Consider the following 26,218-nt stretch of genomic DNA (forward strand, 5'->3'; position numbering starts at 1 on the left):
CGGAATGGTTTGGTCTGGACAATACAAGAAAGCAAAGCCCTGGATGCATCACGCGTGTGGTTTCTTTTCTCCTGGCACCAAGTGTGGCTGCGGGAGGAAGTCTGGCAATGGACTGGCCCATTCTGATGGAAATCTGAGACCAGCTCAGCAGTGAACGTCAGCTGAGGTCTCAGCCCCACCTTGTCCCATAGGGAGGCTCGGCAATACGTCCCTGAAGTCACAGCCACTAGCAAGACCGACTTCAGAGTGAAGTGGTGCAGGGACCGTCCTGAGAGCGGTTCGAACCGAGGCTCCACGACTCTCAGGAGCTCCCAGGCAGAGGCAGGTTCTCTGATCAATGCAGGAGTCCCTTGGGAATCTCAACACTAGGGAGACAGGTGTGTGAAAAGAGCAGGCACGACCGCACAGGGGGCGAGCTGAAATGCTGTGAGGGGCACGTTAACGGAGCGAAGTGAAGGCTAGCCTGCTTCCAGTGTAACAGGGAGTCCAGGATCTTGGGTTCTAAAGCTGGGGCTCAGACCAAACGGGGCTGGACTGCCAGATTGAGACCACCTTCCACCTAGAGGAGTCCATCAGTCTGGCAGATATTGTCCTGCATTCAGTTAGGATTTCCTAGGCCCCGAAGGAGCAGTGCCTGCCCGCGGCACTGAGTCAGCCCACAGCCATGCCATCAGGTGCAGCGACCCCGGGTCTGGATGGAGCAGCTGGCCACGGTGCTGCGAGATCAGGTCCAGGAGCCGGATCAGCAGCTGAACAGCCATTTGTCACAAGGCTGTGAGCCACAGCTGCCTTGGCCAATGCGGCAATGAGACAGACTGTGGGAGATCACCGTAGGACTTGGGGGAGCAGGTGGAATGGAATGCAGCAGGCTCCATTCCACCGCAGGAGGACGAGCTCTGGGGACAATCCTGGGCTCAGTCCTTCTTGGGAGCCAAGGTTCTGACCTTCGGCATCGTCCGTGGTGGCAAAAGGGCCTCTTAGGGGAACCCCCAAGGCAGAGTATGGGTCTGTGTGGGGACTGTTCGTGGCTGGTGACTGCCCATGAAGCCCTCTCGGTTCTTGCTGGCTGCTGTGGGAGATGGAAGGGCCAGCGGCATCACCTTGTTTGGATGGCATCAAGTCCAGACCCTGATGGCCTCCAGACGTGTAAGGAGCAGGCGTCTCCTTTTCGCTGCTGTGTGTCATGCAGGAAGCTCTGCAGGGCTGAATTCCAGCAGACAGGTAGGAATGTCACACCAGCCTGAGCTCCAGGAGATTCCCCCCACGCCGGCCGGGGACCAAGTCCCCTGAATCTGTAAGTGACCCAAGTGAGCCCCCAGCCTGACACATCCATGATCAGTGTCTTCATCTGCGAGGGGACTGGGAAGGGCAACCCTTTCCAAGGGTGTGTGGGGCCAACCACCTGCAGCTCCGCAGTGACGTGCTGGGGCAGACACATCCCTGCCTATTTGAAGGCTCGGTGGAGATGAGACCGACCTGAGCCAGAGTCAGAGGGACCGCAGCTGATGTCCGGCAAGAGACTCCCTGTGCGTGCATGCTAACACGCGAGCTAGCGCTGCAAGACATGGCTGTCCTGGCCCCTGTAGTGCTGGAGCCCACCCTCGGGCATGCATGCCTTTTCTGCCTGGAGTCGACACCGGCTCCCGTGAACGCTGCGTCCAGGAGGGTGAGACGTTACTGTTAGTATCTAGGCCCGTTTGTTAGCCTGAGATCAAATTTTGGGTTTGATTTTTTATACTTTTATATTCTTACTAATGTGTGTGAACAAAGACACTGTGTGTTGCATCTGCCCACTATAGATGGGTTTACCGCACAATGTGAGAAGACAAGGAAGAGCGTTCAAGTGTTGCTGGGTATGGTGGAGTTTTACAGCCGAGCATACACCCTACCGACTCCTCTCCCAAGCCAAGGTCAAGCAACTGGTCGGGAGAGGCAAGGGGGTGGTGGTAAGAAACACTAAAAGCCAAAGAAACGGTGATCCTGCCTGAAACACAAGCTCACTCCCTACTCCTCCCATGGGGGGATACCGAAGCCCCCAGACTCAAGACCCTCCAAGACAGAACATGACCAGACGTTGTAAGGGGTGGGACCAGGGCCGGGCACAACAGGTATATTTGGCCTGCTAAGAATGAGGGAAGGAAAAGAGCCAGTGTAGCATGGTATATAGGTGAGCTCAGCACCACTCTGGCCCCCTACGAGAGGGGTCCCTGGTACCGCCTCTAGGGCCGCTGTCAGCCAGAAGCGGGGAGGAGTCTCTGCTTGGTGCTGGGAAGAAGGCACAGTTTGGTGACGGTGACGAGGCGTATTCCTCGGCCAGTGCCATGGGGGATGTCTCTGCTCCAGCTCTGCGCCAACGGCTGCCCAGCAGGGATCCCAGTGGTTCAGTAAGGGCGTTCCGTGGTGTCTCTGTCAGTGACTTAGCACTGCTCCCTTGGCACAGCACGACGGCACCCTCCCCTTTCCTCCTGATCGGGCGACATCTCTATGCCTGGAGTCGTGTCTGTCTCTGCTTGGCCCTACACTCGTGCCTGCTGCAGTGATGATGGGGTCCCTGCTGGAGCAGCTGGTGCAGGCTCTGCCGGTACCGGTGCCAAAGCAGTAGCCAGCCTTGGTGCTGCGATAGCAGCAGGGGGTGCTGATAGTACCAGGGCAAACAGCGTTGATGTGACCTGTGCCGATTTTGCTACAGTTGTCTTGCCTGCCTTCCTTGTGCTGCTCGAGCCCAGGCGTGGGTCTGCTCACTGAGCACTCGCTGAGGATGACCCTGTGGGCTCCTTGGAGGGAGGTGGACATCTCCTCCAGGTCTGAGTGACGCGCATTTCAGCCACGCCTCCCTCGACTTGCGAGTCCTTACCCCCTGTGCGTCTAATGGGGATGTGGCTCTTCCCCGGACAGAAAAGGCATCGGCCATGCCTGTCGGCAGGGGGCTTGGCTTACGCCCTGCGGGTTTAGAGTCTAACACATGGTCAGTGCAATGCGCTGCGACCCGCGGCACTGGGGGATGGATAGCGCGAAATGTCCACAGGAGAGAATTAATTGAAGCTAAGAGGGGGGTGAAGAAGCATTTTGTCACCAAACTGGATGTAGAAGATGAGTCTGAAGGTAGGAGAAAGTCAGCGGGCGGGCACTCGCCAGGCTCCGTATTGCTGTCATGGGTAGGCTGTAACTTTTGCCTGCTTAGAAATGTACAGTGGAAAGTAGGTCAAGTCATTTTCAATAAAGAGTGTTATGAACAGGTGCAAGAGAACCAGAGAGAGACTGGATTAGCCTACACCAGAAGGCCATGCGGCTGAGCTCCAGGAGATTCCCTCACTGTGGAAGGCCATGCTGATACAATCCAAAGAGTGTTGAAATTCTAATTGTTAGAAACAGATGATGTGGAGCCAGAAGTTAATATATTCAGATATCAGGCCTAATTGGTGGACAAAATAATGAGGGGATGGGCTATTCCCCCACTGCTCACCATGTGGGTCCTTAAAGAGACTTTGGGGGTGGGGAGAAGACGGACAGAAGAATGGAGAGGAAGAACAGACAGTGACTACTCAAGTGAGTTTCACCATCATGGCTGCTACCTCCACCCTTTCCAGGGACCCTGGGCTTTGGTCGTCCTGACCAGAACAGGCCAGAGAGAGAGATCCAGACAACATCGCCATCTCCACCAGCCACAGCTGAATCCCAGACACCACCTGGGATGAAGCGGGATTGACTTTAACAGCAGCAGCAGCTCCAGCTCATCTCAGCTCGCTTCTGCCCATAACAGCAGCTGATACTGTCTAGGAGACGGTCAAACAGCCGGGGGATTTTCCTTCTAAAACCCTCTCCAGCTACAGGGCAAGGGAACACGGGATGCGGCTGGAAGGAAAGTCTGATTTAATGCTTTACATTTCAAACGCTTTAACTGTTTGTCGTCCTTTTCTGTAGCTGTAATAGCAGGTGAACAGGCTGTTTAATGGGGTGTTTGGCTTGGTGCTAGGCAGGCTGAGGTCTCTGGATACCAACCCCCGCCCTGTCCCTTGTTTAACACAGTTTAATGTTGGATGGGGGCTGGGTTCTGTTACCACCTTTGGCCCATTTGCTCCATCTAAATGAACACAACAGTGGCACAAGGGAACTGAGGGAGGGCTGCTGACTTTGCAACTGATCAAAAGCCACTTTGATGTCAATATGTGCCACGTGAAGGCCCAGCTCTCCGGACGTGCTGACTAGACCTTGGGGTCTCTCACCACACGGAACAGGTTAACGCTGAGCTGCACTGGGTACAAGACAGCCCTTGTCAAAGAACTCTCACGCTACAAAATCACAATACCCCCCCGGCACCACAAAGTGACCCTCACTGTGGAAGAGGCAACCTTCCTCCACTCCAGTGCTCCACACCCAATTCCAGGTGTCTCACTTGTTATCAGACACCGCGAGGGCAGTCCTTACCCACCCGGAACCCCACTTCTCCCGCCCTACACAAACCCCAAAGGTTTTAGTTAAACTGCAGCACTTCACCCCGCAGGAGACTGAGCAGTTGTGGCCACAGGCAGAGAACTGGAGAGACCGAGGTGCCCCCAGGGCTGTGGCCCCCGCAATGGCAGGGAATTGATCAGGTGAGACATGCCCAGGTGATCCCAGCAGGCAACCCAAGCCCCACACTGTAGAGGGAGATGAAAAACCCCCAAAGCCCCTGCCAATCTGACCTGGGGAAAATTGCTTCCCAACCCCGAATCTGTCCATCAGTTTGACCCTGAGCCTGTGAGCAAGACCAGCAGCTGGGCATGTAGAAAGGATCCTCTGCACCACCCCAGAGCGAAGGGCCACCCCGCGTAGTGTTCCATCTCCAATGCTTCAGAGGAAGGCAAAAAAACCAGAATCCATCCTGCCACTTGTGCATTGGAGGGAAATTCCTTCTTGGCCCCCTGCAGGTGAGTGGCCGAAGGCCCAAAGCATGAGATCTGAATACACTCACTGCCACAATGCAGAGCTGCAGGTGTTACGAGCACATGGAAATCAATGCAGACAATCCTGTTCTCCTGGCTTCTCTGAGGCTGCGCCGACATGGCACCGCTGCTCTGGCAGCACGTAGGGTAGGTGTAGGTACACGCCGCTGCGTCCATACTGTGATGTGTAGCTGCACAGACCAGTAAAAGGCCCTGGCAGGTGGGAGGCAGCGGGGAAAGGCTGCCGGAGCCTCTCCCTGCTGCCTCCCACCCGCTGCTGGAGCCTCTCCCTGCTGCCTCCCACCCGCTGCTGGAGCCTCTCCCTGCTGCCGGAGCCTTTCCCCGCTGCCTCCCACCCGCTGCCGGAGCCTCTCCCTGCTGCCGGAGCCTTTCCCCGCTGCCGGAGCCTCTCCCCGCTGCCTCCCACCCGCTGCCGGAGCCTCTCCCCGCTGCCTCCCACCCGCTGCCGGAGCCTCTCCCCGCTGACTCCCACCCGCTGCCGGAGCCTCTCCCCGCTGCCTCCCACCCGCTGCCGGAGCCTCTCCCTGCTGCCTCCCACCCCCTGCCGGAGCCTCCCCTGCTGCCGGAGCCTCTCCCGCTGCCTCCCACCCGCTGCCGGAGCCTTTCCCGCTGCTTCCCACCCACTGCCGGAGCCGCTCCCCACCCGCTGCCGGAGCCTCTCCCCTCTGCCTCCCACCCGCTGCCGGAGCCTCTCCCCGCTGCCTCCCACCCGCTGCCGGAGCCTTTCCCCGCTGCCTCCCACCCGCTACCGGAGCCTCTACCCGCTGCCTCCCACCCGCTGCCGGAGCCTCTCCCTGCTGCCGGAGCCTTTCCCCGCTGCCTCCCACCCGCTGCCGGAGCCTCTCCCTGCTGCCGGAGCCTTTCCCGCTGCCTCCCACCCACTGCCGGAGCCTTTCCCGCTGCCTCCCACCCGCTGCCGGAGCCTCCCCGCTGCTTCCCACCCGCTGCGGGAGCCTCTCCCCGCTGCCTCCCACCCGCTGCCGGAGCCTCTCCTGCTGCCTCCCACCCGCTGCCGGAGCCTCTCCCGCTGCCTCCCACCCGCTGCCGGAGCCTCTCCTGCTGCCTCCCACCCGCTGCCGGAGCCTCTCCCTGCTGCCTCCCACCCACTGCCGGAGCCTCTCCCCGCTGCCTCCCACCCGCTGCCGGAGCCTCTCCCTGCTGTTTTCCCACCGCCGGAGCCTCTCCCGCTGCCTCCCACCCACTGCCCGAGCCTCTCCCCGCTGACTCCCACCCCCAGCCGGAGCCTCTCCCTGCTGCCGGAGCCTCTCCCCGCTGCCTCCCCCCCGCTGCCGGAGCCTCTCCCCGCTGCCTCCCACCCGCTGCCGGAGCCTCTCCCCGCTGCCTCCCACCCGCTGCCGGAGCCTCTCCCCGCTGCCTCCCACCCGCTGCCGGAGCCTCTCCCTGCTGCCTCCCACCCGCTGCCGGAGCCTCTCCCGCTGCCTCCCACCCGCTGCCGGAGCCTCTCCTGCTGCCTCCCACCCGCTGCCGGAGCCTCTCCCTGCCGGAGCCTTTCCCGCTGCCTCCCACCCGCTGCCGGAGCCTCTCCCCGCTGCCTCCCACCCGCTGCCGGAGCCGCTCCCCGCTGCCTCCCACCCGCTGCCGGAGCCTCTCCCTGCTATTTTCCCACCGCCGGAGCCTCTCCCCGCTGCCTCCCACCCGCTGCCGGAGCCTCTCCCCGCTGCCTCCCACCCGCTGCCGGAGCCTCTCCCCGCTGCCTCCCACCCGCTGCCGGAGCCTCTCCCTGCCTCCCACCCGCTGCCGGAGCCTCTCCCCGCTGCCTCCCACCCGCTGCCGGAGCCTTTCCCCGCTGCCTCCCACCCACTGCTGGAGCCTTTCCCTGCTGCTTTCCCATTTCCGGAGCCTCTCCCCGCTGCCTCCCACCCACTGCCGGAGCCTCTCCCCGCTGCTTTCCCACTGCCGGAGCCTCTCCCCACTGCCTCCCACCCGCTGCCGGAGCCTCTCCCCGCTGCTTTCCCACTGCTGGAGCCTTTCCCCGCTGCCTCCCACCTGCTGCCAGAGCCTTTTCCTGCTGCTTTCCCACTGCCGGAGCCTTTCCCCGCTGCCTCCCACCCGCTGCCGGAGCCTCTCCCTGCAGCAGGGTCAGAGTCCAGCGGTGGGGCACTACGATTCTAAGAACATCAGTGTGGATGGGGGTGCTGCGTGGGCGAGCAGAGCCACGCAGGGTCCGTGCCCTGGTGCGACCACCAGGGGCCAGGAGTGTCTGTACTCCCCCGAGCAGAGCCTCCCCGGCTGCAGTGCTGTTCATGCCAGTGCTGGGGGGCGGCGGCTGTGGATGTATTCGACACACTGAAAGCAGTGTGCAGTGCAGCTGTACCCTGAAGTTCCTCACGACCCTACGTAACTCAGTGTCACCTGCACATTCTGGCCCTTCACTGCCCCCCGTTCCCTCCTCAGTAAACACACTAACAAGATCTAGTTCAGCACCGCGAGGCCCCCATTTGCCTGCAGCCGTAATGGAAGGTGACGGGACGCTGTGTCCTGTCTCCTAACCCGTTTCTGGTCCCTGGCAGTATCTGCCTCACCACGCCGTGACCTAGCGTCTTTACAGCCGTAGCCCTGGTGAACCCCCAGGCCCCTCTGCAGGCGTAAAGCCCGTGTCCTGCGCTCAGGCCCCTGCTCACCTCCTCCTCTCTCAGGGTGCTGGGCAGGCCCGAGATCTCCTTCTTCAGGTACTTAATGGCGTTGCCCATGCTGGCGGAGAGGGGCCGGCACTGGTTCAGGAAACTGCAGAGAGGAGACAAACGCTGAGGGGCACGGACTGGAGCCAGGCCTGGGGGGCAGGGAGCACCCCCAGAGCGGGGGAGCGCCTGGGCTCATTAATGGGGATCAGCAGCTTTTCAGCATCTGCAGAGAAGCCCCTGCCCAGTAACCCCCAGCCTGGGCCTGGCGGGGAGCGGGGGATGGGAACAGCAGCGCCAGCGGAGATGACCAGCCCGGACTGGGGGGGCCAGGGGAGAACCCATCTGAACTGCAGCCCCAAGAGCCCCTCCCTTGGAAGATCCTGCCGTCCCGTCTCTCTCGGCCTCACCTGATGTAGGGCTTCAGCCTGGCCACCAGGTCTCGCGAGAGCTCCTCATTGGGCGGCGTTGAGTAATCCCAGATCACCTGGAATAAGCCAAGCAAGAGACCATGACACCCAGGCACCGGGACAGGGTATCCCGGCCTGGCAGAGGAGTGGAGGGCAGGCAGCCAGGGCTCCTCTAGAGAGAGCAGCAGGAACCCAGCCAGGCATGTTAACTGGGAACATCTCCCAGGAGCAGGCATGGGCAGGGGGGACACGGGCTGGGGTGGGGCGGAGGTGTCGTACCCGACACAGAGTGCTGTCATGGGGAGGGGACAGGGCGAGCTACGAGGGCGAGGGGGGGGCAGCTGGAAAAGGCTGTGAGGCGGAGGGAGGCGCTGAGCTAGCAGTGAACTGAGCTGCGCTGGGAGGCGAGGTGATCAAATAAAGGAAGGCCAGGAGGAGGGGCCGGGAAGGAGGAAAGCAGGGAAGGTTTTAGGGCCCGAGGAGGAGAGAAAAGCAGAGCTGGGGATGTGAGCAGGCACTACCAGAGACGGGAAGGCGAGGGAATAACAGCTACAGACATGCTGGAGAGAGGATCAGGGAAAGATGCTTGGTGAAAAGGGAACTGATCACAAAGCAGATCCTGAAACCAGCAAATGAGAAGCCCACCCACCCACGGCCTGCAGCGTATGGCCTGAGCGTGACAGGTACTGAAGGAACGCAGCTCGCTGCACCCAATGGGCAGGCGAGGGCCCACGAGGCGCAGAGAGCCCGCTTGTGGATACATGCCGTGGGAAGAGAGACAGCCGCAGGACAGCGACTCTAAGGAGCACGCCAAGCCGAACAGAGGCAAAGAGCAGGACAGCGAGCGTGGAGCTGGACTTCCAGCCAAGGGGAGGAAAAGGTCATTCTCCGGAGCGACCCAGTTTGCTGCTGACCCAGCTCCGTGTTCTTGGCCAGAGCGAGGAAGAGCAGCGTGTGCAAGGCCAGCGTGTGGGGAACCCGTCGCTCATCGGCACAAGCAGTGAGTGCTCGGTGACGGTCTAGGTTATTTATGTGCTGGATACAGTGGTGGGGTTTTAAAAAGGTGAATGATCCCTTTTGTCTTGGTTTGCCTCTGCTCAGTTAGCACAGCCCGCCTCGCCGGCCGCTGTCAAGGGGCATTGGCAGAGCAGGAGAGCGAGGCTTCCAGACAGCTGGGGGGCGGGGCGGGGCAGTGCAGGGTTGGGGTGTTTGGGGCTGAGGCACCGGCAGCGCTGGGGGGCGGGGCAGTTCGTGAGGCTCCGCGGTACCAGCAGCCCGACCCGTTCTGCTCCCAGGCTGGGCTGCAGCACCACACAGGGCCTGGCCTCACCAGCCCAGGGAGCTGGCACACAACAGACTGACGCAGCCCGAGGGAGTGAGGGACCCGGGCCCAGGCCCCGAGCCAGGGCAGGACGCAGTGTCTCGGCCTGTGCCCCCCAGGGGGGGCCAGCGCTGGCGCAGACCGAGGGACGGGCCCAGGCCCCGAGCCAGGGCAGGACGCAGTGTCTCGGCCTGCGCCCCGCGGGGGGGCCTGGCGCAGCCCAAGGGACGGGCCCAGGCCCCGAGCCAGGGCAGGACGCAGTGTCTCGGCCTGCGCCCCACGGGGGGGCCCGGCGCAGCCCAAGGGACGGGCCCAGGCCCCGAGCCAGGGCAGGACGCAGTGTCTCGGCCTGCGCCCCGCGGGGGAGCCCGGCGCAGCCCAAGGGACGGGCCCAGGCCCCGCGCCAGGGCAGGACGCAGTGTCTCAGCCTGCCCACGGGGGCCAGCGCTGGCGCAGACTGAGGACCCGGGCCCAGGCCCGAGCCAGGGCAGGACGCAGTGTCTCTGCCTGCGCCCCACGGGGGGGAGCCCGGCGCAGCCCAAGGGACGGGCCCAGGCCCCGAGCCAGGGCAGGACGCAGTGTCTCGGCCTGCGCCCCGCGGGGGAGCCCGGCGCAGCCCAAGGGACGGGCCCAGGCCCCGAGCCAGGGCAGGACGCAGTGTCTCGGCCTGCGCCCCACGGGGGAGCCCGGCGCAGCCCAAGGGACGGACCCAGGCCCCGAGCCAGGGCAGGACGCAGTGTCTCGGCCTGCGCCCCGCGGGGGGGCCCGGCACAGCCCAAGGGACGGGACCAGGCCCCGAGCCAGGGCAGGAGCAGTGTCTCGGCCTGCGCCCGCGAGCCCGGCGCAGCCAGGGACGGGCCCAGGCCCGAGCCAGGGCAGGACGCAGTGTCTCGGCCTGTGCCGCGCAGCCAGGGCAGCCCAGGCCCGAGCCAGGGCAGGACGCAGTGTCTCAGCCTGCGCCCCCCAGGGGGGAGCCCGGCGCTGGCGCAGCCCAAAGGAGTGAGGGACCCAGGCCCAGGTCAGCGGTACCTGTCTGAAGACTTGCAGCAGGGCGAGGCAGCGCGCGTTGGAGCCGTTCAGCAGCCCCTGGGAGTACTGCAGGCCGAGCCGCACCACGGCCGGATGGATCGCCGTGGAGGGGATGCTGGGGACACACGCAGGGCACAGATGAGAGGCCTTGGAGCTGGGAGGCTCCACCAGCGCAGAAGGGGAAGGACCCTACGGCCCCCAGTGCTGGGTCACTCCCCACAGAGCTTCCACCTGCCAGATCCAGGATATCCCCATCACCTCCCCCCAAGGCACCCCCATCACCCCTGTGGACACCCAGGGCATCCCCGTCACCCCCACACCCCCTAGGGCAGGGGTCCCCACCCCCGGTCCGCGGACCGGGCCTCTTAGGAACCGGGCCGCAAACCGACCCCTAGGCGGCATGTCTCCGGCGGGGCCTGCGGCTCCAGTGGAGCTTCCGCAGTCGTGCCTGCGGGAGGTCTACCCGAGCCGCGGGACGAGCGCCCGCTCCGCAGTCGTGCCTGCGGGAGGTCCAGCCGAGCCGCGCGACCAGCGAACCGTCCGCAGTCGTGCCTGCGGGAGGTCTACCCGAGCCGCGGGACGAGCGCCCGCTCCGCAGTCGTGCCTGCGGGAGGTCTACCCGAGCCGCGGGACGAGCGCCCCTCCGCAGTCGTGCCTGCGGGAGGTCTACCCGAGCCGCGGGACGAGCGCCCCTCCGCAGTCGTGCCTGCGGGAGGTCCGCTGCTCCCAGGGCTCCGGTGGACCTCCCGCAGGCATGACTGCGGACGGTTTGCTGGTCGTGCGGCTCAGCTGGACCTCCCGCAGGCACGGCTGCGGAAGCTCCACTGGAGCCGGTGGACCTCCCGCAGGCATGACTGCGGAGGGTCCGGCTAATGCCGCCCTGGGGGGCAGGACGAAACCAGTCCCTGGTGCGAAAAAGGTTGGGGACCACTGCCCTAGGACATCCCCGTCACCCCATAACCCCCATCCACACCCAGGGCATCCCTGTCACACGCACCCCCATGCACCCCCGGGACATCCCCGTCACCCTGTAACTTACACACCCACACAGACACACACACCCCCATCAGCCCGCTACGCACACACCTGGGGCATCACTCTTTGCCCCACACTTGTCCCAGGCCAGGGCTCCCTATTTGTCACATATTCCCCTAACCACCCAGGTTACCCCGTCCCCCAGACACCCCTACACACAGTCATAGTGTGCCCCTCTCACCCCATACCCCTCCAACACACACTGGGTACCCCCTTCATTCCATACCCCCCACACTCACACAGCCAGTACGCCCCCACGTGCAGGAAATGGGATGTCCTGGCCAACCCCACCCCCAGCTGGCCAGGGCTCACCCTTCGCCCCACAGCCCCACCAGGCAGCAAGATCTGCCCCTGGGGTGGGCACCCAGAGCTGGGCAGCCCACAGCAACGGGGCGTCACCCCACATCCAGGAAGGACACACGAAGGCCAGGCTGCCTGGGCACAGCCCACCCCAGAGCGCAGGCTGCAGCAGACGCCTTCACCAGCCTCAGGGCCGAGGGGCACAAACCTCATCTGCTGGGTCAGCGGCATCTTCCGGCTGTACTGGTGCAAGTGGGAGAAGAGGTTGACTTTGGCGCCGTAATCTGGCCTCAGAGGAACCTGGCATGGAAATTTCAGAGCATGCTGCTTCAGTGCAGGTCGGCAAAGGCCCTCCCCAGCGGGCCCAGCCTGCCCATGGCACACACCCCCTCCCTCACCAGACACCGCCCACCTGCCCCCTCCCCAGCGGGCCCAGCCTGCCCATGGCACACACCCCCTCCCTCACCAGACACCACCCACCTGCCCCCTCCCCAGCGGGCCCAGCCTGCCCATGGCACACACCCCCTCCCTCACCAGACACCACCCACCTGCCCCCTCCCCAGCGGGCCCAGCCTGCCCATGGCACACCCCCCCACCCCTACCCCGCCGGGCACAGCCCTGACACCCCCTCGCTTGGCACAGCCAACCTGCCCGTCAGGAGGTGAGCTAGCGATTAGGACCTACGTGCATGTGAAGGATCCATATACACATTGATATCACATGCTGCTTAGTAACCTACATGAACGTAACCTATACAACGGGGGGCCAGGTTTTAGGGTGCCCGGGATTAACCCTTTGGGGAGCAGTACCAAACACAGCCATTTGGCCTACTAGGAACCGTCCCTGGTATCTGGGTACAGAACAGGGACGGAGCTACGACAGGTCACGACAGCCCCGCCGAACAGAACCAGCGACGAGCCCGACGAGCGTGGGGACAGGCTGGTTATTGCTACTAAGCAGATAAGTGACTTCCCTCGCTTGGCGTGAAGGGAGCCCCTTAGTTTGGGTCACAGCCGAACGCCGCCAGGGAGGGGGCGGGCAGAGCCCCGGTATAACAGAACGCACTAAGACAGAAGGATTTACCTGCGTCCGCACACCTTGTCCGTTCCCACAGCCACCCCACCCGCCTGCCCTGCCGCCACTGCCACCCAGCCTGCCCCAGGCCCGTGCCCCTAACTCCTGCCCCCCTGGGCCCAGCTCAGCTGCCCCTGACCCCCGCTGTCTAGCCCACGATGCCTCGGGCGTCCCCCTTCACGGAGACGAGACCACGGGATTCTCCCCAGGCCCTTCCCCCCGCGAGTCCCTCAGCATGTGGCAGTGCCCGGGCACCCTGTACCTGCTGCCGTTCCAGCTTCTTCGCCAGTCTCCTCTGTGCTGCTGGGTCGTCCACCTGCACGTGCTCCGGCACCCGCTTCACCGCTAGCAGGAGCAAGGAGAACGGGCTGAGCTGGGGGCCAGGGCATGACCCCAACACGGAGCCACCCAGGCACCCTGGATGGGCACAGCCACACTCCACCGTGACCCAGGCACCCTAGAGGGACGGGGGCAATAAAGAGCCTAGGGACCTGGGAAGGGGGTGGGGGACTAGGGAAAAAGCACAATCACAGCGACCTGGGCACAGGGGAGATGGGGCAGCACCACCCAGGGGGCAGTGAGTCAGACACCCCCCCCGCCGGCTCACCCAGCCCCACCCAGGGGGCACTGCCCCGGGCCACCCGCCGGCTCACCCAGCCCCACCCAGGGGGCACTGCCCCGGGCCACCCGCCGGCTCACCCAGCCCCACCCAGGGGGTGCTGCCCTGCCCCCCCCCCGGCTCACCCAGCCCCACCCAGGGGGTGCTGCCCGGACCCCCCCCCGGCTCACCCAGCCCCACCCAGGGGGCGCTGCCCCAGGCCACCCGCCGGCTCACCCAGCCCGCCCAGGGTGCTGCCCTGCCACCCCCCCGGCTCACCCAGCCCCACCCAGGGGGTGCTGCCCCGGGCCACCCGCCGGCTCACCCAGCCCCGCCCAGGGGGCGCTGCCCTGGACTCCCACTGGCTCACCCAGGGGGCGCTGAGTCAGACACCCACCGGCTCACCCAGCCCCACCCAGGGGTGCTGCCCTGACACCCCCCCGGCTCACCCAGCCCCACCCAGGGGTGCTGCCTGGACTCCCACCAGCTCACCCAGCCCCCAGGGCGCTGCCCGGCCACCCGCTGGCTCACCCAGCCCCACCCAGGGGGCGCTGCCCCGGGCCACCTGCCGGCTCACCCAGCCCCACCCAGGGGGCGCTGCCCTGGACTCCCACCAGCTCACCCAGCCCCACCCAGGGGGCGCTGCCCCGGGCCACCTGCCGGCTCACCCAGCCCCACCCAGGGAGCACTGCCCTGGACTCCCAGTGGCTCACCCAGCCCCACCCAGGGGGCGCTGCCGCAGGGGACCCAGTGGCTCACCCAGCCCCACCCAGGGGGCACTGCCCCGGGCCACCTGCTGGCTCACCCAGCCCCACCCAGGGGGTGCTGCCCTGGACTCCCACCAGCTCACCCAGCCCCCCAACCCAGGGGGTGCTGCCCTGACACCCCCCCGGCTCACCCAGCCCCACCCAGGGGGGCGCTGCCCCAGGCCACCCGCCGGCTCACCCAGCCCCGCCCAGGGGTGCTGCCCTGACACCCCCCCGGCTCACCCAGCCCCACCCAGGGGGTGCTGCCCCGGGCCACCCGCCGGCTCACCCAGCCCCGCCCAGGGGGCGCTGCCCTGGACTCCCACTGGCTCACCCAGGGGGCGCTGAGTCAGACACCCACCGGCTCACCCAGCCCCACCCAGGGGGTGCTGCCCTGACACCCCCCCGGCTCACCCAGCCCCACCCAGGGGGTGCTGCCCTGGACTCCCACCAGCTCACCCAGCCCCCCCCCCAGGGGGCGCTGCCCCGGGCCACCCGCTGGCTCACCCAGCCCCACCCAGGGGGCGCTGCCCCGGGCCACCTGCCGGCTCACCCAGCCCCACCCAGGGGGCGCTGCCCTGGACTCCCACCAGCTCACCCAGCCCCACCCAGGGGGCGCTGCCCCGGGCCACCTGCCGGCTCACCCAGCCCCACCCAGGGAGCACTGCCCTGGACTCCCAGTGGCTCACCCAGCCCCACCCAGGGGGCGCTGCCCCAGGTTACCCATTGGCTCACCCAGCCCCACCCAGGGGGCACTGCCCCGGGCCACCTGCTGGCTCACCCAGCCCCACCCAGGGGGTGCGGCCCTGGACTCCCCGCAGCTCTCACCCCCGCCCCCCCTGGGGGCGCTGCCCCGGGCCACCCGCCGGCTCACCCAGCCCCGCCCAGGGGGCGCTGCCCTGGACTCCCACCGGCTCACCCAGCCCCACCCAGGGGGCACTGCCCCGGGCCACCTGCCGGCTCACCCAGCCCTGCCCAGGGGGCGCTGCCCTGGACTCCCACCAGCTCACCCAGCCCCCAGGGGCGCTGCCCAGGCCACCCGCTGGCTCACCCAGCCCCACCCAGGGGGCACTGCCCCGGGCCACCTGCCGGCTCACCCAGCCCCACCCAGGGAGCACTGCCCTGGACTCCCAGTGGCTCACCCAGCCCCACCCAGGCGCTGCCCCAGGTTACCCATTGGCTCTCCCAGCCCCACCCAGGGGGCACTGCCCGGGCCACCTGCTGGCTCACCCAGCCCCACCCAGGGGTGCTGCCCTGACTCCCACCAGCTCACCCAGCCCCCAGGGGCGCTGCCCCGGCCACCCGCCGGCTCACCCAGCCCCGCCCAGGGGGCGCTGCCCTGGACTCCCACCGGCTCACCCAGCCCCACCCAGGGGGCACTGCCCCGGGCCACCTGCCGGCTCACCCAGCCCTGCCCAGGGGGCGCTGCCTGGACTCCCACCAGCTCACCCAGCCCCAGGGGCGCTGCCCCGGCCACCCGCTGGCTCACCCAGCCCCACCCAGGGGGCGCCGCCCCGGGCCACCCGCCGGCACACCCAGCCCCCCCCCGGGGGCGCTGCCCCGACCCCCCCCCGGCTCACCCAGCCCCACCCAGGGGGTGCTGCCCTGACACCCCGGCTCACCCAGCCCCACCCAGGCGCTGCCCCAGGCCACCCGCCGGCTCACCCAGCCCCCCAGGGTGCTGCCCTGACACCCCGGCTCACCCAGCCCCACCCAGGGGTGCTGCCCGGCCACCCGCCGGCTCACCCAGCCCCGCCCAGGGCGCTGCCCTGACTCCCACTGGCTCACCCAGGGGCGCTGAGTCAGACACCCACCGGCTCACCCAGCCCCACCCAGGGTGCTGCCCTGACACCCCGGGCTCACCCAGCCCCACCCAGGGGTGCTGCCCTGACTCCCACCAGCTCACCCAGCCCCCAGGGCGCTGCCCAGGCCACACGCTGGCTCACCCAGCCCCAACCAGGGGGCGCTGCCCCGGGCCACCTGCCGGCGCACCACGCCCCACCCAGGGGGCGCTGCCGCGGGCCACCTGCCGGCTCACCCCGCCCCCCCCAGGGAGCACTGCCCTGGACTCCCAGTGGCTCACCCAGCCCCACCCAGGGGGCGCTGCCCCAGGTTACCCAGTGGCTCACCCAGCCCCACCCAGGGGGCACTGCCCCGGGCCCCCGGCTGGCTCACCCAGCCCCACCCAGGGGTGCTGCCTGGACTCCCACCAGCTCACCCAGCCCCACCCAGGGGTGCTGCTGACACCCCGGCTCACCCAGCCCCACCCAGGGGGGCGCTGCCCCAGGCCACCCGCCGGCTCACCCAGCCCCGCCCAGGGGTGCTGCCCTGACACCCCCGCTCACCCAGCCCCACCCAGGGGGTGCTGCCCCGGGCCACCCGCCGGCTCACCCAGCCCCGCCCAGGGGGCGCTGCCCTGGACTCCCACTGGCTCACCCAGGGGGCGCTGAGTCAGACACCCACCGGCTCACCCAGTCCCACCCAGGGGTGCTGCCTGACACCCCGGCTCACCCAGCCCCACCCAGGGGGCGCTGCCCTGGACTCCCACCAGCTCACCCAGCCCCCCCCCCCAGGGGGCGCTGCCCCGGGCCACCCGCTGGCTCACCCAGCCCCACCCAGGGGGCACTGCCCCGGGCCACCGGCTGGCTCACCCAGCCCCACCCCGGGGGTGCTGCCCTGGACTCCCACCAGCTCACCCAGCCCTGCCCAGGGGGCGCTGCCCCGGCCACCTGCCGGCTCACCCAGCCCCACCCAGGAGCACTGCCCTGGACTCCCACCGGCTCACCCAGCCCCACCCAGGGGGCACTGCCCCGGGTTACCCATTGGCTCACCCAGCCCCACCCAGGGGGCACTGCCCCGGGCCACCTGCTGGCTCACCCAGCCCCACCCAGGGGGTGCTGCCCTGGACTCCCACCAGCTCACCCAGCCCCCAGGGGCGCTGCCCGGGCCACCCGCCGCCTCACCCCGCCCCGCCCAGGGGCCCCTGCCCGGGACTCCCTCCGGCTCACCCAGCCCCACCCAGGGGGCACTGCCCCGGGCCACCTGCCGGCTCACCCAGCCCTGCCCAGGGGGCGCTGCCCTGGACTCCCACCCCCTCACCCAGCCCCCAGGGGCGCTGCCCTGGGCCACCCGCTGGCTCACCCAGCCCCACCCAGGGGGCTGCCCCGGGCCACCTGCCGGCTCACCCAGCCCCACCCAGGGGGTGCTGCCCTGGACTCCCACCAGCTCACCCAGCCCCACCCAGGGGGCGCTGCCCGGGCCACCTGCCGGCTCACCCAGCCCCACCCAGGCGCTGCCCCAGGTTACCCATTGGCTCACCCACCCCCACCCAGGGGGCGCTGCCCCAGGTTACCCATTGGCTCACCCAGCCCCACCCAGGGGGTGCTGCCCTGACTCCCACCAGCTCACCCAGCCCCACCCAGGGGGCGCTGCCCCGGGCCACCTGCCGGCTCCCCCAGCCCCACCCAGGGGGTGCTGCCCTGGACGCCCGCCAGCTCACCCAGCCCCCCCCCCCAGGGGGCACTGCCCCAGGCCACCCGCCGGCTCACCCAGCCCCACCCAGGGGGCGCGGCCCCGGGCCACCCGCCGGCTCACCCAGCCCCACCCAGGGGGCGCTGCCCTGGACTCCCACCGGCTCACCCAGCCCCAGGCGCTGCCCGGCCACCCGCTGGCCCACCCAGCCCCACCCAGGGGCGCTGCCCGGGCCACCCGCTGGCTCACCCAGCCCCCCCCAAGGGGGCGCTGCCCCGGGCCACCTGCCGGCTCACCCAGCCCCACCCAGGGGGCGCTGCCCCGGGCCACCTGCCGGCTCACCCAGCCCCACCCAGGGGGTGCTGCCCTGACACCCCCCCGGCTCACCCAGCCCCCCTGGGCCACCTGCCGGCTCACCCAGCCCCCCCCAGGGGGCGCTGCCCCGGGCCACCTGCCGGCTCACCCAGCCCCGCCCAGGGGGCGCTGCCCTGGACTCCCACCGGCTCACCCAGCCCCCCCCGGGCCACCCGCCAGCTCACCCAGCCCCACCCAGGGGGCGCTGCCCTGGACTCCCACCGGCTCACCCAGCCCCCCCCAGGGGGCGCTGCCCTGACCCCTTTGAGCCCATAATCCCAAGGAGGGGAGCAGCCATGGCATGGCCGTTCTGCCCTTACTGGACTGGGGCTCGCTGGGCTGCAGCCTGGGCTTGGCCGGCACAGCTGCCGGGCTCGACTCCCCTTTCTTGGTTTGTTTCAGGGCGCGGTCGGCCTCCTGCTTGGCCCGGCGCTCTGCTCGCAGCTCCGCCTTGCTCTTCCCCCCTGCCGGCTTCTCGCTGCCGGCCAGGTCCTCGCTGGGCACTGGGGCCGGCATGGGGGGCGCAGCCCCTGCAGGAGGAGAGACCGGTCACCGTGCGGGAGGCGCCCACACCCCCGGGCTCCAGAGAGCACACGGCCCGTGGGGGGGGGGGGGGGGAGGTGCAGTGGTCAGAGCATTCGATGAGGATTCAGGAGACCGGGGCTCATGTCCCTGCTCCACCACAGACTGGCCAGGCACTGGGCCTCCAGTCCCCACCAGTAGCATAGGGACGGTAGCCTTGCTGTGCCATGGCTGGCCGGGTGTGCCCAGGGGACGGTCAGAGGTGGGACCCGGATGGACAGACAGAGGGCTCGTAACCCAGGGGCCACATGCAAATGAGCAAAGGCTTGGGACAAAGTGGGCATTTTCTGTACTATTTTATGAGCCCTGCGTGTGGCTCAGTTTCCCCTCGGTGCTGCGTCGTTACCGAGTGGGTGGAAAGGGGCTGTGTGCTCCCAGGGCAGGGGGAGACGGGGGTGGGTGTCACCCAGCTGCCCAGGCCCCCTCCCAGCGGAGCTCTGCGGGTGACAGTGGCAGATCCAATCGCCAACGCCCCAGAGGGAGAGGGACGTCCCACCTCTCCGCAGGGCAGCTGAGCACCAGTCCCCAGCTCAGAACAGGCTGGGGGGGGGGGGGACTGGCTGCTGGAGGGGGGGCCCTCGGACCAGGGATTTGGACCAAGGAGTGAGATGGAGACAGACAGAGCTTGAACCACGGGGGTCACTGCAGCTGGGCTGGGCTGTAACCGTCACTTCTCTGGGCTCCCCAAGGGCTGCCTGGGCCGTGTGCCAGGATACACCCGCCTGTCTGCCCGCGCTGGCTGGGTGTCCCTGCAGACGCTGGCGGGGGGGTGCTGCTCCCCCAGATTGCACACGTCTCCCCCAGGGTCTGTCCCAGACTCGCTGCCCAGAGCTCCCGGGGTGGGGCAGGGGGGCTGCAGCCCCAGGGGCCCAGTCTCAGGAGGTGGGGAGGCCGGGTGGCTCACCCTGGGGGTCAGGGTCACTGCAGGCCCCCCCCAGAGACTGTTCCCAGGCTGGGGCCTAGCCCGGCCCTGGGGGTCGGCGACAAGGGCACGGGCTGAGACGGGGCAGCCCCCCAGCTGTACCTGGCGGCTGGGCCTGCGGGTGCCCAGGGGTGGAGGACTCAGCTGGCTGCCCCTTCTCATCTCGCCGCTTCTTCTTCTGCTGCTTCTTCTCCTTCCGCAACTGCAGCTTTTCCCCCTTGGAGAGCTCCTGGGTCGGGGGGGGGGACCCCGAGTCAGCACGGCCCCCATGGGCAGCCTGCCCACCCCCTGCTCTGGAGGCAGCGGTACCACAGCCAGCCCCCACATACGCACAGCCTGCCTGCTGCAGTCACCGGGGCAGCCCCCCAGCCCCCCCCACAGCAAGCCTGCTGCACCCCCCCAGCGCCCCCCCACACACAGCCTGCCTGCTGCACCCCAGCCCAACCCCTCACACACACAGCCTGCCTGCTGCACCCCAGCGCCCCACACAGCCTGCCTCCTGCACCCCCAGCCCAGCCCCCACACAACCTGCCTGCTGCATTCACCAGGGCAGCCCCAGCCCCCAGCCCCTCACAGCCTGCCTGCTGCACCCCCAGTGCCCCCACAGCCTGCCTGCTGCACCCCCAGCGCCCCCCACACAGCCTGCCTGCTGCACCCCAGCATCCCCACACAGCCTGCCTGCTGCACCCCAGCACCACCCCCATAGCCTGCCTGCTGTCCCCCCAGCCCAGCCCCCAACCTGCCTGCTGCATTCACCGGGGCAGCCCCCAGCCCCACACAGCCTGCCTGCTGCACCCCCAGACCCCGCTCCTGCAGCCGCCCCCGGGCCCCTCACCTGCCGGTCTGCGGGCGGCTCGCGGCTCGCGGGGGCCGGCACCGGGGACTCGCGGGGACCCGGCCCGACGCTCGCGCTCACCGCCCCGCGCCGCCATCGCTGCAGCCTGCGCCGGGCCCGGCCGCTCACAGCGCCGCCCCGGCCGGAGGGGAACCGCCCCGTCCTGAACCCCCGCCGGGCTCTGGGGTGCAACCCCGGTCCTGACTCCCCCGCCGGGCTCTGGGGTGCAACCCCGGGCTCAATCCCCACGCCGGGCTCTGGGTGTAACCCCGTCCTGAATCCCCGCCGGGCTCTGGGGTGTAACCCCGTCCTGACTCCCCGCCGGGCTCTGGGGTGTAACCCCCGTCCTGACCCCCGCCGGGCTCTGGGGTGTAACCCCCGTCCTGACTCCCCGCCGGGCTCTGGGGTGTAACCCCCGTCCTGACTCCCGGGCTCAATCCCCCGCCGGGCTCTGGGGTGTAACCCCGGGCTGACTCCCCCGCCGGGCTCTGGGGTGTAACCCCGTCCTGACTCCCCGCCGGGCTCTGGGGTGTAACCCCGTCCTGACTCCCCCGCCGGGCTCTGGGGTGCAACCCCGGGCTCAATCCCCCGCCGGGCTCTGGGGTGTAACCCCCAGGGCTGAATCCCCCGCCGGGCTCTGGGGTGTACCCCCCCCCGGGCTCAATCCCCCCCGCCGGGCTCTGGGGTGTAACCCCCAATCTGAATCCCCCCCCGCCGGGCTCTGGGGTGTAACCCCCGGGCTCAATCCCCCCCGCCGGGCTCTGGGGTGTAACCCCCGAGGCTCAATCCCCTGCCGGGCTCTGGGGTGTAACCCCACGGGCTCAATCCCCCGCTGGGCTCTGGGGTGTAACCCCCCCCTGTCTTAATCCCCCCCCGCCGGGCTTTGGGGTGTAACCCCCCCTGCCGGGCTCAATCCCCCCTGCCGGGCTCTGGGGTGTAAACCCCCCCGGGCTCAATCCCCCCCCGCCGGGCTCTGGGGTGTAACCCCCGGGCTCAATCCCCGCCGGGCTCTGGGTGTAACCCCCAGTCTCAATCCCCCCCCCCGGGCTCTGGGGTGTAACCCCCCCGGGCTCAATCCCCCCTGCCGGGCTCTGGGGTGTAACCCCTGGGCTCAATCCCCTGCCGGGCTCTGGGGTGTAAGCCCCCCGGGCTCAATCCCCCCTGCCAGGCTCTGGGGTGTAACACCCCCCCGGTCCTGAATCCCCTCCCGCCGGGCTCTGGGGTGTAAGCCCCCCGGGCTCAATCCCCCCTGCCGGGCTCTGGGGTGTAACCCCCACCGGTCCTGAATCCCCTCCCGCCGGGCTCTGGGGTGTAACCCCCCCCCGGGCTCAATCCCCCCTGCCAGGCTCTGGGGTGTAAAATCCCCAGTCTGAATCCCCCCCTGCTGGGCTCTGGGGTGTAACCCCCCCCCCCCGGGGCTGAATCCCCCCCTGCTGGGCTCTGGGGGGGTAAACCCCCCTGGCTGAATCCTCACCCACTGGGCTCTTGGGTGTACCCCTCCCCCGGACTGAACCCCCCCCCCCCCGCTGGGCTCTGGGGTGTAAATCGCCCCCCCCGGCTGGCTGGGTGGGGGAGGGGTGAATCCCCCCCCACTGGGCTCTGGGGTGTAACCCCCCCACTCCCTGCCCTCTGCCAGGAGCTCATCGCAAAAGCTTTGGCCACGTGTGTCCCCGCTAAAGGCCTGTCCTGGCCCCCCGGGACCCGTCTGGAGCGTGGCTCCCATCTCACCCATGAGCCTCCCAGCCAGATTTGCTGCTCCGCGGCCACACTGGCCCATGGCCCCTGTCTCCTGCAGCCTGCCCCACGCCATGGGAGGAGACGAGCACCCAGTGCTCGGTCTCCAGGGGGAGCTGCAGAGCACAGCTCACGGGCCATGCTAAATGCAGGGACGATGCCAGCTTGGGTCACGGAGCCCCAGCCCCGTCTGTCCACTCCAGCCACAGGCAGCTTCCCTGCATCCCACTGGCTGCCCTGCCCCGTCCCTTGTGCCTGGTGTGCTTAGGGTTGCCAACCCTCCTGGTTTCACCAGGAGTCTCCCGGAATCGGGCTCAATCTCCCAGAGGCTACTGAAGCCAAACCAGGAGATTTTAGGCTGCTAAAAGTCCGGTGGCACAGTGGGGCTAAATCAGGCCCCTGGCTGCCCTGGCCACATGCTGCTCCCGGAAGCAGCCGGCACATCCCTGCAACCCCTGTGGGGGCTGGGGGTTTCCGTGCACTCCCCTGTCCCCCCAGGCAGCTCCCATGGGCCAGGAACTGTGGCCCACAGGAGCTGCGGAGGCAGTGCCTGCAGGCAGGGACAGTGCGTGGAGCCACCTGCCCACTCCCAGGGGCTGCAGAGACGTGCCGGCCGCTTCTGGGCCCACACCCCACAACCCCCTGCCCCAGCTGGGTGAAAGTGAGTGAGGGTGAAGGAGAACAACCGACAGAGGGGGGGGAATGGAGTCAATGGGGCAGGGCCTCAGAGAAGGGGTGGGGCCGGGGGCTGGGGCAGGGCAAGGGTGTTTGGGTTTGTGTGATTAGACAGTTGACAACCCTAGGTGTGCTCTGGAGCCCATGTGGTGGGAGAACACACACCACAATGTTGTGCAGGGAAAGCGTCATCTCCCTTCCAGGGGAGCCACGCAAGGGGCCTCACACCCCACTCGTCCAAAGCTGCGGCCAGCTGCAAACAGCCCCATCTGGGCTCCCAGAGGAGAGCCACTCGGGGCAAGCGGGTCGCTGGGGTAAGATCTGCCCATTCAGCGTGTTGCGATACAGCCACGTGGACAGTCACACACCTACGGGCAAATAACGGAGTCCTAGATCCCCAGGCCAGAAGGGACCAGGGTGATCCCCCAGCCTGACCCCCTGGATTGCACAGGCCAGAGAGATCTGCCCCACAGTGATTCCTAGAGCAGATCGCTTAGAAAACCAGCCAGTCTGGACTGAAACATTGGACAATCCACCACGACCACTAGTAGAGTGCTAGGGGGTAACTCCTCTCGCTGTTACAACCTCATGTCTCATTTCCAGGCAGAATGTGTCTCACTTCAACTTCCAGACACTGGCCCATTAGACCTTTCTCTGGTGGGCTGGAGAGCCCGGTATCAAACATCTGTCCCCCACGTGTACACCACGCCACCCCTTTCCCCTCGCTCTGCTAGGCTAAATAGATCAAGCTCCTTGAGTATCAGTCTCAGGCAGGTTTTCAAACCCTTCAGTCATTCTTGCGGCTCTTCTCCGAGCCCTCTCCAAGTTACTAACATCCTCCTTGGTCTGTGGGCACGAGGCCTGGACACAGGATCCCAGCAGCAGCTGCACCACTTGCCAAATACAGAGAGACAATAACCTCTTAACTCCTGCTTGAGATTCTCCTGTTGCTCCATCTCAGGAGGGCAAATCTAGCACCAATCTCTACAAAAGGAAATAGGGACAACCCAGGGAATTACAGCCCAGTCAGCTTAACTTCTGTACCCCGAAAGATAACGGAGCAAATCATGAAGCAATCAGTTTGCAAACACCTAGAAGATAATGAGGTGATAAGTGACAGTCAGCATGGATTTGTCAAACCAACCTGCCAGCTTTCTTTGACAGGGTAACAAGCCTTGTGGATGGGGGGAAGCAGTAGACTGGAATATCTTGACTTCAGTAAAGCTTTTGATACTGTCTCGCATGACCTGCTCATAAACAAACTGGGGAAATGCAACCTAGATGGAGCTACTATAAGGTGGGTGCAAAACTGGTTGGAAAATCGTTCCTAGAGAGTAGTTATCAGTGGGTCACAGTCAGGCTGGAAGGACATAACGAGTGGGGTCCTGCAGGGATCAGTTCTGGGTCCTGTTCTGTTCAATATCTTCATCAATGATTTAGATAATGGCATAGAGGGCATGTTGTAAAATAAAATGTCAGTTGAAAATAACAGTGTGAAGCGTGTTTGTATGGAATTCAAGGTCTGTGGGGTTTGCCAAAAGGGAATTAGGTTGCCCCATAATATGCGTGCAGTTAGGTTACAGTTTGTCAACAACAAGAAGAGGTATTTAAGCGACCTGTTCCTCTAACAAAGACACACCCAGCCCTGGCGCTTGTGCATGAGGGATATAGGCTGTTGGGGCACCTGGACCATTGCAAAGCAACCCCAGAACCCCTCTTAAATCATACTGTCTTCTGCTCCAGCTGGACCTTTTCATTTCCCCCCACACCCTCTGCATTAGGACTTAATCATGACCCCTCTGATTTCAACAATGCCTCAGGTCTCTTGTCTACTGGTTCATATTACTTCATGCTGTACGTCATCTAGGGTTACAGTTTGCAAAGAAGTGTTTTATACAAATCAAACAAAAAATACTCTCTAGGCCAGGGGTAGGCAACCTATGGCACGTGTGCTGAAGGTGGCACGCAAGCTGATTTTCAGTGGCACTCACACTGCCTGGGTCCTGGCCACCGGTCCAGGGAGCTCTGCATTTTAATTTCATTTTAAATTAAGCTTCTTAAACATTTAAAAAATCTTATTTACTTTACATACAACAATAGTTTAGTTAGATATTATAGACTTATAGAAAGAGACCTTCTAAAAACATTAAAATGTATTACTGGCACGTGAAACCTTAAATCAGCGTGAATAAATGAAGACTCGGCCCAGCACTTCTGAAAGGTTGCTGACCCCTGCTCTAGGGGCTTAGACAAGATAATGATAAACCAAATTGTAAATGTTGCTTTGCAAGCCCTGCTACAAAGTATCTTTATGTTTGTTTTTGTTAATATTTCTGATAGGCTGTAGGATGGGGGAGATAATACCTCATAAAGTGGGGAAGTGCTTCCAAATGCCAAACGCTTGCCCGTGCTAAAGCATAACAAGTAACACAGAATGGCTGCCTACAAAACTCTTTCACTAAAAGAGTTATCGATATTCCCCCTAAAACTCAGGACAGCTTTCTCACCCTCATGGCCCGTGGCTTTTAAAATTAAAATCTGTCTGTGGCTTTTTAAATAAATTGTTTGTCCTCAGTTTAGATTTAAAAAAACATTAGAAAAGAAAGTGAGGCGCAGGGGGCAGACTCCTTATCTCTGGTAAAAAAAAACAGCTAACTTTTTTTACATAAGCTATTTTTTCATGTGTTTTTAGTATAAATCCAAACTTTAAAAAGCAATCTTGTATTTTTTTGTTAATTTTTTTTTTTATTAAAACATATCTGTAAACTCCTCTCAATTGCAGGTTTTCATATTCTTACCCAATGACTGTTTTGCTACTTTAAAAACACTATTTTTAAAAGGACAGGCTAGTATCTTAAGCCTTTTTAGTTCACTGAACTTCTACAAAATACCCCTAAGATGGGCCTTGGTTTGTTACAGCTCAGTCAATGCTGCTTTTTCATGTTAAACTTAATAAATAAATAAATAAATAAATAATGCTTCAAATAGGCCTCATTGCATATAGCATATCCTTTAAAAAGGTCATGTTGTTATATCTCAGTCAATGCTGTATTTTCATGTTAAATGTTAAAGCGATAGATATAGATATATATATAATGAAACACTGCATGTTTAGCAAGTGTTAAAGTATGGGGCAAAGTCGAGGGGTGGGGTGTTCTTCAGATAGGCTCTCTCTAAGCTTCACGCAGTCACAAAGCAATGGTTTTTTCCTTTACAATCAGTAAATGGAATAAAATACTTGTTATAACGGTCACAAAGTGTCTTTCAGTGTCATCTCACCATTTGTTAAAACGTTAACAGGGTTTAAAAAGTTAGGAAAGAAGGCTGTGTGAAAACTCAAGCAAACTGAAGGGGTGACCGCTAGAGAATTGCTAAGGCAGAGTATAGTGCAGGGGTGGGCAAACTAAAGCCTGCGGACTGGATCCGGCCCCCGGGATTGCCCCCTGTGGCGCTGCAGGCCCCGCGCTGCTCCTGGAAGCAGCCGGCACCATGTCCCTGCAGCCCCTGGGGGGGTGGGAGAGAGGCAGAGGGCTCCACGTGCTGCCCTCAC

General features: G+C 65.2%; 1 protein-coding gene across 1 annotated transcript in view; it reads right to left on the reverse strand.

Moving 5' to 3' along the window:
• The window catches only part of EIF2B4 (eukaryotic translation initiation factor 2B subunit delta), a 34,252-nt gene that overhangs the window by 4,097 nt on the left and 3,937 nt on the right, over positions 1 to 26,218 (reverse strand). Inside the window, exons 2-9 of the mRNA XM_039530858.1 lie at positions 20,260 to 20,440; positions 19,527 to 19,653; positions 18,241 to 18,450; positions 13,014 to 13,096; positions 11,886 to 11,977; positions 10,343 to 10,457; positions 7,993 to 8,069; positions 7,586 to 7,688 (exon numbers count right to left, since the gene is read on the reverse strand). Of these exons, the coding sequence (XP_039386792.1) occupies positions 7,586 to 7,688; positions 7,993 to 8,069; positions 10,343 to 10,457; positions 11,886 to 11,977; positions 13,014 to 13,096; positions 18,241 to 18,450; positions 19,527 to 19,653; positions 20,260 to 20,440 (988 nt within the window). The remainder of the gene's footprint in view (positions 1 to 7,585; positions 7,689 to 7,992; positions 8,070 to 10,342; positions 10,458 to 11,885; positions 11,978 to 13,013; positions 13,097 to 18,240; positions 18,451 to 19,526; positions 19,654 to 20,259; positions 20,441 to 26,218) is intronic.

Source organism: Mauremys reevesii, linkage group 3 (assembly GCF_016161935.1).
Source record: "Mauremys reevesii isolate NIE-2019 linkage group 3, ASM1616193v1, whole genome shotgun sequence".
In the NCBI taxonomy this organism is placed as follows: Eukaryota; Metazoa; Chordata; order Testudines; family Geoemydidae; genus Mauremys; species Mauremys reevesii.